Here is a 13,368-nt window from a genome sequence, read left to right on the forward strand (position 1 = left end):
ATCAACTTTCAGCCCTATCATATGCTAATTTACAGGACCTTGCTGTGCACAAGTAAGGCTGCAATGATTATTGAAGGGTCGAGGCCCGAAACGTCAGCCTCTCTGCTCCTATGATGCTGCTTGGCCTGCTGTGTTCATCCAGCCCTGCACCTTGGTACTGAGTTGGAAGCAAGTTAGATGTACTTTTCAATAGTAATACTAAGTATTTACTGCCATTGCAACTACTTGTCCAGTATGGGTTTCAGGTTATTATGTACTGCCCTGCACTCTTCATTTTTGCATTATCAATTATTTTCAGTAAAAGATATTGAAGGCTGTTGTGTCAAGAAATAAAGTCAAGTCATTGTCTGGCCACAATAGAATTGCATAAGAAGCCATGCACCAAAAAGTCACCTTCAAAATGTGCACAATTTCAAACAGATAAAACTGATTTTTTTTTTTCAAGATTCTCAAAATAGTCTGCAATGAAAATAAGTTCAGGTCTTAGAGCCTGAGAGGTTGCTGGAAGGAAACTGAGCCAGTTTCTTTTTTGTTTAAAAGACACTTTTTTTCGGGTTAATCGTTGTCTATACTTTTATTAACCTGGCTGGTGAGTAAACAGCATTACCAGCTGAGCTGCTCTGTGGTGCCTACCTTTGTTATAATTTATAGGCTATTGTTTGGAATTGAATCTTCAATATCAAGGTAATAAAGCTTTAAAGGGAATATAATTCTAGGAATAGTGAGCATTGTTTCTCTTGTGAAATATTCTCAAAGCTTTCTTGAGCTCCGTGATTCGAGAGAAAATCACTACTGGACAAGTATCATCATATAGTTGATTGAAGGCTTTTTTTTCTCCCGCAGAAGTTTGCTAACTTGAATAAAGTGTAGTTCTTTCAATGTGTTGTCTTCCATAAACTTAGTGGAGCTGTTCTCAGACAAAAGTAGTCCACAATCATTGGTTGTCTTGGCAGTTCTGCAAGAACTCAACCTGTCAAGTATTAGCAACTAATAATGATAGTAAGATTATAACATTTCTAGCCTATATGTTATTACTTATACTTTTAGAAAAGACCTGTGGAGTGAGGTGGTCACTTTACAAGAATTGTATCCCATATGTGTTCTTTATCTGTTCAGACACTGAATCAGTTCTAAATAAATTGATGGTCATAATAAGGGCATTATGTTTTATTATTATTATGGCCCTCTTTTTGTCCAAAATTTATCACGTGCCAAAATGTTTCACTTGCATGATGTTCATGCATATGTGATATATGACACACACAGTATGGCGAATATTATGTTCTTATTGGAATTAAAATAACATTCCAGAATAAGGCCTTGTAAGTAGAACCTTTCAGCATTTTCATCAGGAACAAATTTCTTTGAGATTGTTATAAGTCAGTCGAGTGTGGTAGAAATGAAGAAAATGAGGATTTCTGGCAAAGGCAACTGATGCTATACATGCAGTATTTCATGACCACTACAGTATTTGAATAGTTTAATCTTTTTGTTTTTAGACTGAAGAGGCAGTTCAAAAGGCCAGAAGTTACCTGGAGTTTGTGGAGGATTCTGTTCAAGTTCCCAGAGATTTAGTAGGTAAGTGGTATATGTGGCAATTCATAATGGATGTGAATAGTATAAATGGTATCAAATAACTAAAATTTGAGGTTGAGAAATCAGGAATTTTAGTTGATTTGAAATTCAGCATTCAGAATCACTCCTGAAGAGCGGGAAAATAAACTGCTTTAGCTTCTACCATAGAGTATAAATCCACATTTTGTCATGCTCTGCATAGAGCTGTCATTGGCCCACAAGAAATAGAATAAGCTAAACCTAACCAATTACTGTTCATTAGCCTACTCGCTTTCATCAGCGTTGACAGAAGATATGATTGGCAATGCTATCGCGTGGTACTTGTTCAGTTTCTCTGTTTAGATTGTGCCAGGACCTCATTCAAGCCTTAATCCAAATGTTGACAAAAGAACTGAATTCCATAGATCAAGTGACAATGTCTTGATGTAAAGGACAGTCAATGTTTGACAGTTGACATTAAGGTGTCCCAGAAAATCTGAAATCACTGGAAATCAGAGGGTAGGAACAGACTCAAAAACTTGAAGCTGATTGATGGTATTGGATGGCTGAATTAATAAGACTGCTGTAGAAACTTGGATTTTTTTGGCATAAAAGGAAGTTGTTTGGGTTTTTGATCTGGGAGGCACTTTTTAAATTCATCCACAGTGCTGGTACTGCTGTCTAAGTCACCATTTTTAATTGCCCATCCCTAATTGACAGTAAGAGTTAGTGGTAAGCTGCTTTCTTAAACGGCTTCAATACACCTTGTGCAGGTACAGCCACAGTGCTATTCGGAAGGCAGTTCTAGGAGCATTACCCAATGACTTTGTTTTTTAAGGCTATGACACCATTCCAAGTTAGAATAGTGAGTGGCTTCAATGGGGGGTTCTTGCAGGTATTGGTGCTCCATGAATCAGCCCTTCTAAGTGATAGAGGTTATAGATTTGGAACTTACTGTTGAGTCATTGCACAGCATCTTGTAAATGATATCAATTGCTGACACTGTACATTGATGCTGGAAGGCATTTGCATTTGTTGTTAAAGTGCCAATTTGGCTGGCTGCTTTGCACAGGGTGGCACGTTGCTTCTTGTGTCTTCCAAACTGACTCATCCATGCAAGTGGGGAATATTTCCATCACACTCCAGACTTGTGATTTATATACAGTGGATGGAGTATCTTACTTCGTTCTAAATTCTTAACTTCTTACCTGCTAAAATATGTTCTTGTAAGCTCTAGTTTCTTGTCGATGGCTACCTCCAAGATGTTTAGTGAGGAATTCATTAATGATGGTGTAGCCATTAAATATCAAGGGAAGATGTTTAGATTCTGTCTTGTCAGGGATGGACATTGCCTGGTACATGAGTAGCATGTATGTTGCTTATCACTTGACCAGGCCTTGCTGCATATGGAGGTGGACTCCTTCAGTATCTGAGGAGCCATGAATAGAACAATCAGAACATCCCCACTTCTGATGGAAGGAAGGTCAGTGATGGACCCCATCCCAAGGACCTCCTACAATAATGTCCTTGTACTGAGGTGGTTAACTTCTAGTAACCAGCGGCAACTTCCTTTGTGCTTAGTATGATTCCAAATATGGAAGCATTTTCTTCCCGTTTCCCATTGACTGCAGTTTTGCTAGACCTCCTTTTAATGTTAAATAGTCAATCAAATGCTGCCTGGATGTCAAGGACAGTCCTCCTCGTGACTTCTGGAGTTCAACTCTTTTATCATACTTGGATCAAAGCCGTAGTAAGGTCAGACGCTGAGCAGCCATATCAGAAACCATGTCAGTGAGCAATGTATTGCTGAGCAACTGTCACTTGATGATACTGTCTAAAATCTCTTCCATTTTCATGATCAACAGTAGACTGGGCTGGTAATTGACCTGTTTAATGGTCAATTAAACCATTAGTGCTTGGATTGTTTTTGTGGACAGGTCACGTCTGCTAAATCCTTGCACACAGAGTCCAAGAGCACAGAAACAGACCCGTCAGTCCAACCAGTCCATGCCAAACGTAATCCCAAAGTAAATTAGTCCCACTTGCTTGCTCCTGGTCCATATCCCACTAAACCTTTCCTATTCATGTACTTATCCAGATGTCTTTTAAATGTTTTAGCTGTGCCCACATCCACCCCTTCCTCAGGAAGTTCAGGTTCTGCATGAACCATCCTCTGTTTAAAAACAAAAATTGCCCCTCGGTCTTTTTTTTATATCTCTCTCCTTCCACCTTAAAAATGTGTCCGCTAGTCTTGAAATCCCCCACCCTAGGGAAAAGACAACTGCCATTAACCCTTATCTATACCCTCATGATTTAATGAACCTCTATAAGATCACGTCTCAACCTCCTACACTCCAGTGAAAAATGTCCCAGCCTATCCAGCCTTTGCTTATAACTCAAACCTTCCATTTCTGGCAACATCCTGGTAAATCTCTTCTGAATCCTCCCTACCTCAGTAATATCCTTCCTATAGTTTGGTGACCAGAACTAGACACAGTACTCCAGAAGCAGTCTCGCCAATGTCCTGTACAATCTTAATATGACTTCCCAACTCCTATACTCGAAGGACTGTGCAATGAAGGCAAGCATGCTAAATACCTTTTTAACCACCCTGTCCATATGTGACGCAAACTTCAAAGAATTATGTACCTGAACTCCTAGATCCCTACAACACTACATGAGGCCCTACCATTAATTGTATAACTCCTCTCCCTGTTTGTTGTACCAAAATGCAATGCCTCGCATTTATCCAGATTGAACTCAATCTACTATTATTTTCAGCCCATTGACTCCTTTGATCAAGATCCCTTTGTAATCTCAGTAGGCAATGAAGAAGGTTTTCTTTGTCACCAATTTTGGTGTTGTCCGCAAGCTTATTAGCCGTACCTTCTTTATTCTCATCCAAATCACTTCTATAAAAAAGAACAAAGAACAACCCAGAAGCAGTCCCTCCTGTGGAGCACATCTGATGGATTGATGCCATTCTTGTAGCTATATTGGAACACCTTGGCTCGGATGTGGCTAATTCCAGAGTTTAGGTTTTCGTTTCTTATTTTTGGATATTTTTTTGATATCATGGAGTGAATCAAGTTAGCTGAAGACTGGCATCTGAGAACCTGGACACCATCCGCTGGCTGAAGTCCAATGCAAGTATTTCAGCCTTGCATTTTGCACTGATGTGCAGGGCTCCTCCAACATCAGGAATGGCCATAATTGTGAAGCAGATGCCTCCTGTTAATTTAGTTGTCCATCATTTACAGGCAGATGCAGTTTGATGACAAAGCTCATATCTGGTCTTGTGGTACTGTGGTATTGTCCCTGCTCTGAATCAGGAAATCTAGGTTCAAGTCTCACTTGTTCCAGATGTGTGTAATAACATCAGAAACCAAAGCACACATTGCTAGAGAAACTCAACAAGTCAGGGTAGAACTGTATAGTTCTGAAGAAGGATCACTGGACTCCAATATTAACTTTGCTTTCTGTCCAGAAATTTTGCCAGAGCTGCTGGATAGGGAAACCCTATCACTGTTGTGGGATGGAGGAGAAATGATAAGGTCAGAAATGTAAGAGATGAGTCAGACACAGCTGACGGACGTGTTAACCACAATGGTTTGGAGGAGAGTCATCAGTTGAGGAAAAAGGTCAGTTCATGTTGAAGGCAGCTCAGTGGAAGGTGATGTCATCTGCAGAGAAATTGGAAAAATGGAATGGAATCCTTGCAGGAGGCAGGGTGTGGGGAGCTGTAGTTGAGATAACTGTGGGAGTCAGGCTTTTGGCCAGCCTATCCTCCAGAAATTGAAACATTTCAAGGAAGGGAATGGAAATGCTGGAGATGGGCCAGGTGAAGGTAAGACAAGGATGGAAATTGGAAGGAAACCTGATGAATTCTTCCAATTCCAAATGAGATCAGAAAGCAGCATTGAAGACATCAATGTATTAGAGAAAGGGTTGTGGTGGTGGGGACCTGAGTAGGACTGGAAGGATTGTTACACGTATACCACGAAGAGACAGGCAAAGGAAAGTGGTGGTGGATTCAGACTGTGGGCCTTTTTTTTTTCCCCAAGAAAGAAGTGGAAAACATTCAGAAATTCCTGATGGGGAAATTGACATGTAGAGGAATTGCACATCTTGGTGAAGAGGTGGTGGCTCGGACCAGAAAACTGGAAATTTTGGAACTACCACGAAGGAGCTGCCAGAAAGTGTCAGAGGATCTCGGATGTAAATCGGAAGAGACTGAATGATGCATGAATGAATAGTCAAGATAGGAAGAAATAAGTTCTTTGGGACAGGAACAAGCTGAAAAGATGGGTCTGCTGGGGCAATCCTGTTTGTTGACTTTGGGAAGGAGGGAAAAGCAGGCTGTGTAGGTTTGGGGGACTCTGAAGTGGAAACACATGGAGGGGCGATCTAGGGGAGATGAGGTCTGTGACGGTCCTGGAAACTGCAACCTGATGTTCATTGTTGGGGTCATGATCGGGGGGTGGGTGGGGACGAGAGGAAGAAATGTCTGAGAGTTGGCACTCTGCCTCTGCCAGGTAGAGGTCAGCACGCCAGATGCCAATTGCACCTCCTATCAGCAGGTTTGATAATAAGGTTGGACTTGGACGTCAGGGAACAGAGTGCAGCAAGTTTAGAGGGAGACAGTTTAAACTTTTGGGGTAAAGAAGCAGGGAAATTAAGGCAGCTAGTCTCATGTCAGCCCCTTTGTGAAGAGAATGCAGAAAGGAGATAGAGTGCTTGGTGTCTTGGTGCAATGATAACAATGTCTCCCTCAATGTTGGCAAAACAAAAGAACTGATTATTGATTCCAGGAAGAAAGGAGGATATACCCCTTTCTACATCAACAGAGCTGAGGTGGAGGGGGGTAGAGCACGTTAAGTTCCTAGGAATGATAATAACCAACAATCTGTCCTCCCATGATGTGGATGTGACAGTTAAGAAGGCTCAACAATGTCTTCTCTTCCTCAGGTGGATTAGGACCCTCACCAACTTTTTATAGATGCACCATAGAAAGCATTCTATTAAGTTTCGTAATGGCCTGGTGTGGCAACTGTTGTACCCAGGACTGAAAGAAACTACAGAAAGTTGTGTGCACAGTTCAGACCATCATAGAAGCCAACCTCCCATCCGTGGACTCCATTTACACTTGTCATTGCCACGGAAAGTTTGCCAACATCATCAAAGACCCTGCCGATTCTGATGCTCTCGCCCAACCTCTTCTGTCAGGCAGAAGGTACAGAAGCTTGAACACACACCAACAGGTTTAAGAACAGCTTCTTTCCTGCTGTTATTAGACTGCTGAATGGACCTCTTTAACTTCAAATAATGTTGATCTTGCTCTGTGCGTCTCCTGTGCAGCCATAACCTGGTATGCCTTGCTCTGACTAAGCACCCTACGATCTGTTTGTCCTTGTTTGCTATGAACTGCCTGTACAGTTCGCAAAGCAAAACTTCTTACTGTAATTAGGTACATGTGACTACAATAGTCAAATCAAAGATCGAGTACAGGTACAAGACCAGAGGGAGGGGTCCTGGCAGATGTGAAGTATTGGAGACAGGTGAAAGCATCTCTGTGTCAGAGAGCACTTTCTTTCCAAAGAAATGGGACGAGAAGAGTTCAGTGTCATGTTATATCCAAAATTCATTTAAGGTTGGGGGCATAAAAGGATAAAACTGAGTTCGTAACTGAGCACAAATTGTTCAGCATCAACGAAGGAAAAGTCAGACAGTAAGGTGAATACACAACAAGTGGAACGAGAGGGAAGGTTGGATCTGGAGGAGTGCTAGTAACGTCTAAGTGTTTCATGTTTGCGTTCTATAACGTGTGAAAGGAAGATAAAAAGTGGCTCATTTGATGCTTCAACATGAGAAAGAATGAGTTGGATCTGGGGAATGGGATATCTTCGAGTGTGAGGTGGTACTGATGGAGAGAGAGGTGGAGGCCCAGTACATAAGACAAAGGGGCTGTTATTGGTGGCGAGGAAGAAAGAGATGAACATGGGTGTAAATTATGGTGTGAAAGGGAGGGAATGGGTCCTCATTACCAGGAGTAATGTATATAAGATATGAACAAGAGAAAACTGTTGGGTGAAGGAATGTAAGAAAAATGGAAAAGGGACATAATTGTCAGTTTCTGAAGCCATGGAGTTTGGCATTGAGACCTCGGCTTTTGATAGAACATTGCAGCATGCCCAGGAAAGAAACGTAGCAACTGAGCAAGATGTTTTGTCAAAATAGCAAGCGACTGGGAGATCTGGGCCCTTTCTATGGACAGCTCCTTGGAGGTGTTTTGCAAAGTGGTCACCTAGTGTGTTGCAGAATATGTGGTATTTTCAATGTGAGTCATTTTTTCCACAATGATTGTGCACTGATAACGCTTACAGATAATATAATGGACAGATGCATTTACGACAGGTAGCTTGGTGAAAACAAGGTGAGGTAAGCTTTTTGTTCTCGCTCTCTCGCTGTCTCGCTCTCTCGCTCTCTCTTACTTCCCTCACCATTTGTTGACCCAGTCTAGAGTTTGTGCATATACATGTACTACCTTGGAAGCTGGTGCGGTTTTAAATTCAATTGTTAAAACGTTTGGAATTAAAAATTAGTCTGTGGTGACTATGAAACTAACATCCATCACCATGAGTGGCTACTTAGTACCACAACTGATCAAACTGCCTATGTCTTTGTTTTAATTATTTTGCAGGATGTAGGCATCACTGGCAAAGCCAGGATTTGTTGCCTATCCATAATTGCCCTTCAACTGAGTGGCTCTCTGGGCCGGTTGAGAGGGCTGATAAAAGTCAACCACATTGCTGTGGGTCTACAACAGTCATGTGTAGACCAGACTAGGTAAGGACAGCAGATTTCCCTACCTCTTCAAAAAAAAATTATTGAACTTAGATGGCTTTCTTCAGTAGTTGATATTGGGTTTATGGTCTCCATTAGACTAACTTCTAATTAGTATACCTTTAAATTTATTAGCTGTTAATTGAATTTAAATTTCACCAGTTGCATTGGTGGGACTTGAACTCTGTAAAACCAGAATTAATTTGATCTTCCGGATTACTAGACCAGTAAGACTACCGCTTTGCCACCACCCCGTCCTAAAGAAGACATACAGTTTCTTGATACCAGCAAGGTATGTTTGCTTTCACAGCGACCTTGGCCTTTTTAAACACCCTGGTGGTAATAAATAGTATGGAATAAATAAATCTAGCATTACTTCAAATTAAATTATGACAGGATATGAAACACAAGCTTCCATTAGCAGAATTAAGACTTAAAACATGCAGAAATTATTCAAATGTGCATTGATCAACAGGTGAAATTGACTTCTGATGGGGCAATAGACTTGTCATGTACTGAAAATTGTGATATGGGTTGGCAGGATCTGTTGGGATTGATGTTGAGATGGATTGAGTTGCCTTGTATGGCAATAATGAGGTTTACTACTGAATTATAATTCAAGTACAGCATTAATTTGGGTATCTCTATTTATTTCTTAATACAACAATTTAGCCAAATTTTAGTTTGTGAAAATTGATTTTTGTGACTGTTCTCTTAATTAATTAATCGTAGTTTTGTATGCCTGATCTGTCCCCAATTACTTTGCTTGTAATATTTCTGACTGGAAAAAGTCCAATTTGGTCCATTTGACCACCACCAAAATTCAGATGTAGAATAATAGATCAAAGACTAGAGGACAATTAGCAGCACGCAGCTCATGTAGAGTTCTTCACATTCCTTCAAGAAGAACAATGAAGTCTATGACCATCACTCCTAATGATGAGGGAAGATCATTGAGAGTGCCTATTTTTAATTTGTCTTGTGTGCGTTAGAAAGTAATTTTTGATTTAAAAATGAAATTGCTAATGTTTTCTCATTTTTATTGCAGGAAAAGTTATTGGCAAAAATGGAAAGGTTATTCAGGAGATTGTGGATAAGTCTGGAGTAGTAAGAGTGCGAATTGAAGGTGATAATGACAGCAGACAACCAAGAGAAGAGGTAATCTATTAAGGTGTACACATACGTATTTCTTTTAGCACTCTGTCATGCTTTGGGAAACTCCATTCTCATTAAACTTTGATTCTAATTGGAAAGCCAAACGCACCTTTTTTATTTAATTTACTGTCTTGAGAGAAAATGGTGTTGATGCAACAATACAATTTCATTCTCCTAGTGTATTTTTGTGATACTAGTGGACATAAGGTTAAAATTACAAATAGAATAAAAGGATAAAATTAAAGAAACTATACCTGAACAAAACAAAAACAGTGCAATTAGAAGTAAATAAATACGATCTAGTACTTAACCAAGATATAATTGTAGAATGACATGACTTGGACTTGAATATCGAAGGATACATACAGGGCATTTAGGAAGGACAGGAAGTGTCCTTTCTAAAACTAGTTAGTTAGTGATGATAATGGCACAATACAGAGGGATGACCTAAGTTCAGGCATCCAGGATGTGGAAACAATTTGGATAGACCTACCATCTGTGGTAAACTGGAATGATTAAAGACAGTATCATCTGAGAGAAAAGCACATTGTACAAATACAAGTAGCAGGTCCGAAGATTGAACAGAATATTTTAAAAAAAGCAAAGAATGACCTAAAATTGGAGTGGGTAAATTTTAAAAGTACAAGAGAAAGCAAGCCAGAAATACGAAAATGTGTTTCAGGAACTGTTTATAAGAGAAAATTGTGAGCAAAATGAGCTATAGAAGGTGTATCTGGAGAATCAATAATGAAAAATAGAGCTATCAGGTGCATTGAACAGGTATTTTGCATCTGTCTTCACAACAGAGATACAAGTGACAACTCGGAAGCAATGATAAGTCATGAAATGGAAAGAAGGGAGATCACCAGAGAAGTGGTACTGAGTAAATTGTTGGAGATTTGGGCTGACAAGTGCTTGGATCCTGATGGACTTGATCTTAGGGTCTTAAAAGAAGTGGCTAGTGAGATAGATGGTGCATTGGTTTAAATTTTCCCAAACTCTGTAGATCTGGGGAAGGTCTCATTAGATTGGAAGATAGCTAATGTCCCTCCTTTATTCAGAAAAAGGAGGGATACAGCAAGCAGGAAATTGCAGACGTAATTAGTTTAACATATGTCATAGAGAAAAGGCTAGATGCTATTCATGAAATTATAGCAACCACTTGGTAAGTTCAAGGTAATTGGGCAATATGGCTTTGTGAATGGGAAATCATACTTAACCAATCAAATTGGAATTGTTTGAAGTAACAAGTGCTGCTTATAAAAGGAAACTGGTGTGTGTACTGTACTTTGATTTACAGAAAGCATTTGTAACGTGTCGCATCAAAGGTGTATATACATCAGTATGGATAGAAGATTTGGCTGGCTAACAGGAGGTATAAATATAGGTGTAGATATAAGTATAGGGAGGTACTATTGAGATCATATCTAGAGCACTGTGAACGATATCAGTCACGTTTTTTAAGGAAGGATGTAAATACTCTGGAAACTTTTCAAAGAAGCTTTATCTGACTGATTCCTGGAATAAGAGGTCTTAAGAGGAAAGATCAGATAAACTAGGCTTAGATGTGTATGAAGTGACTTATTTGATACATAGAAAATCCTGAGTTTTCTTGACAGGAGAGATGTGAAAGTGCTATTCTCTCATGGCAGAATCTAGAACTAGGAGTCACTCTTTAAAATGAAGGCTGGCTTGTTTAAAATGAAGATAACAATCAACACAACCATGCCCCCCACCCCGGCTCTCCAAGAGGGTTGTGAATGTTTAAAACTTTGCCACTGCTTTTTCAGGAACAGAATCTTTGAATATTTTCAAGGCAGAGGTAGAGTTTTGATAAGCAAGCGAGTGAGAGAATGTTAATTTGAATTTGCAATCTGATCAGCCAAAATTCTGTATAAAGTTGTGAAGCAGGTTTGAGGTGCTAAATGGCCTAATCTTCCTTGTTTGAATGTTCAGGCAGCTGTAAAATATTGTAATATTCACACAGGAGAAGGGGTCCTATATCCTGACCAATTCTTAGCACCAAAACATTAACTGCCCACGGTTTGAGAGAACCTACTGGGCAGTGTTGCTTGTTCATTTACCTGTGCAACTGTTGTCACTTTAAATATAATTAATTGCATGTGAAGTACTTTAGAATGTCTTAATAACGTGAATAATACATACAAGTTCTGTTTATCTTTAGTGGTCATTAGTAAATTTGACTTCATTTCAAATAAACATTTTAGAATTGACATTTTAAGCTAATTCTGTGACTTGAATGAAGACCAATTTGAAGGAATCACCACCTGCTATAAATGTGTGGTTTTGCCTTTTTTTTGCATAACATAGTCAATGGGGAAAATTGTCTTGAGACTATTCAAGTTGTAAGTCAAAGGGAGATGGGGCTCTGAATCCGAAAATAAAGGGGGACTAAAAGTTGGATCCTTTTATCAGAAGGCCATATGGAAAGAGAGAAAATAGGGGAATTGAGAGTTTTTGATTGGACGTTCCAGAGCTTTAGGCCTTAATAGCTAAAGTTATGTTGCCAAATATGTGGCAAAAAAGGGGAATGCACATGGAGTTATAAGAATACAGAGTTCATTGAGAGAACTGTAGAGTTGGAAGAGGTTGTATAGATGGAGAAGGTCAAGGCCATAAGGAGCATTAAGTACAAGGCTGAGATTTTTTTTTTATTTGGGAAATTGCAGAACCACCATAAAGTAGACTCTTGGTGTTGACCAACGAACATGAGGGTGTAGAGGGTAGTGAAGATTAAACTTGCAGTAAAGCTTTGGATATATTGATTTTTAAGGGTAAAGGATTAGAAGCCAATTAGGTGAGCAATACAACTGTTGTGTCAAGAAGTGACATTGATGCCAATGAAGGTTTCAGGAGAAAATGGTTAGAGTTAGAGATGAGGTTTTGTAATAGAGTTGGCAGGTTAGTTTCTGACCAAATAAGACAGCAAGGTTTCTTAGTCTTGTTCCATTTGAGACGGAGATTGGTGAGGAACTGGAATTAATGGCGACAATACAAAGGGCAACTGCCAAAAAAGTAATGTCTTCCCAATATTTTATTGAACGAAATTGTCCCTCATGCAGGAGAAGCAGTGTAGCAACAGAAAGGCAGTGCAAGTTTCAGGAGAGCTCATGGAGAGCTGCGTCTCTTATCATTAGCATGTTTGAGCTAGCTACGTTACCAAAATGCAGGATATAAATGAGGAAGAGAAACTAGTTATGATTTTGATAGGTCAGAGTGCAACCAATTGTGTACAATTGGACTCTCTTGGACAGTGCAAAAGAGGCATTGAAGGAGGGGTGCTGTGTTTGACTGTCAGATATAGCGGAGTTTCAGGTGACAGTGTAACAATGTACTGGTTATCGGGCATGTCATTTTTGACTTTTGATTAGCATTAATCGTACTAGATAGGATGGACAGAAATCTGATTGGAGTGGTTCAAATATAGAGTTGCGGAAAAGGACTAAATGGATTTTGGAGGTGATAACACATTCAAGGACTTTGGACAGCAATGGGGACATGAGTTTGCAAGAATAGCAGGGTCGATCTTTTCTTTTAAGGAAAGTGATGGTTTGGTGATTCTGAAAAGTGTGAGTACAGTACCTGAGAAGAGGGAATCACTGTCAGCTCAATGGTGGTAGGAAGACAAATTGGATAGTCTGGTTTGGGCCTCTTGAACAAGATTAGGATCACAAAAAGCCTTTGTTCATTGCAGTGGGGTAAATTTCAATTTAAATGTATAGGTATACTTTATGTAAAACAATGGTTTACATTTGTTTTAGAAAATTACAGTGACTATAGCATTAATATTGTTCT

At 39.6% G+C, this 13,368-nt stretch overlaps 1 protein-coding gene across 5 annotated transcripts in view; it reads left to right on the plus strand.

Annotated features, from left to right (window-relative positions):
• Positions 1-13,368, plus strand: part of fxr1 (FMR1 autosomal homolog 1) — a 118,788-nt gene that overhangs the window by 65,935 nt on the left and 39,485 nt on the right. For all 5 annotated transcript variants that reach the window (XM_048604184.1, XM_048604183.1, XM_048604185.1 and 2 more), the window contains exons 9-10: positions 1,500-1,578; positions 9,446-9,555. In XM_048604184.1, coding sequence (XP_048460141.1) covers positions 1,500-1,578; positions 9,446-9,555 — 189 coding nt within the window. The remainder of the gene's footprint in view (positions 1-1,499; positions 1,579-9,445; positions 9,556-13,368) is intronic.

Source organism: Rhincodon typus, chromosome 13 (genome assembly GCF_021869965.1).
Source record: "Rhincodon typus isolate 14 chromosome 13, sRhiTyp1.1, whole genome shotgun sequence".
NCBI lineage: Eukaryota > Metazoa > Chordata > Chondrichthyes > Orectolobiformes > Rhincodontidae > Rhincodon > Rhincodon typus.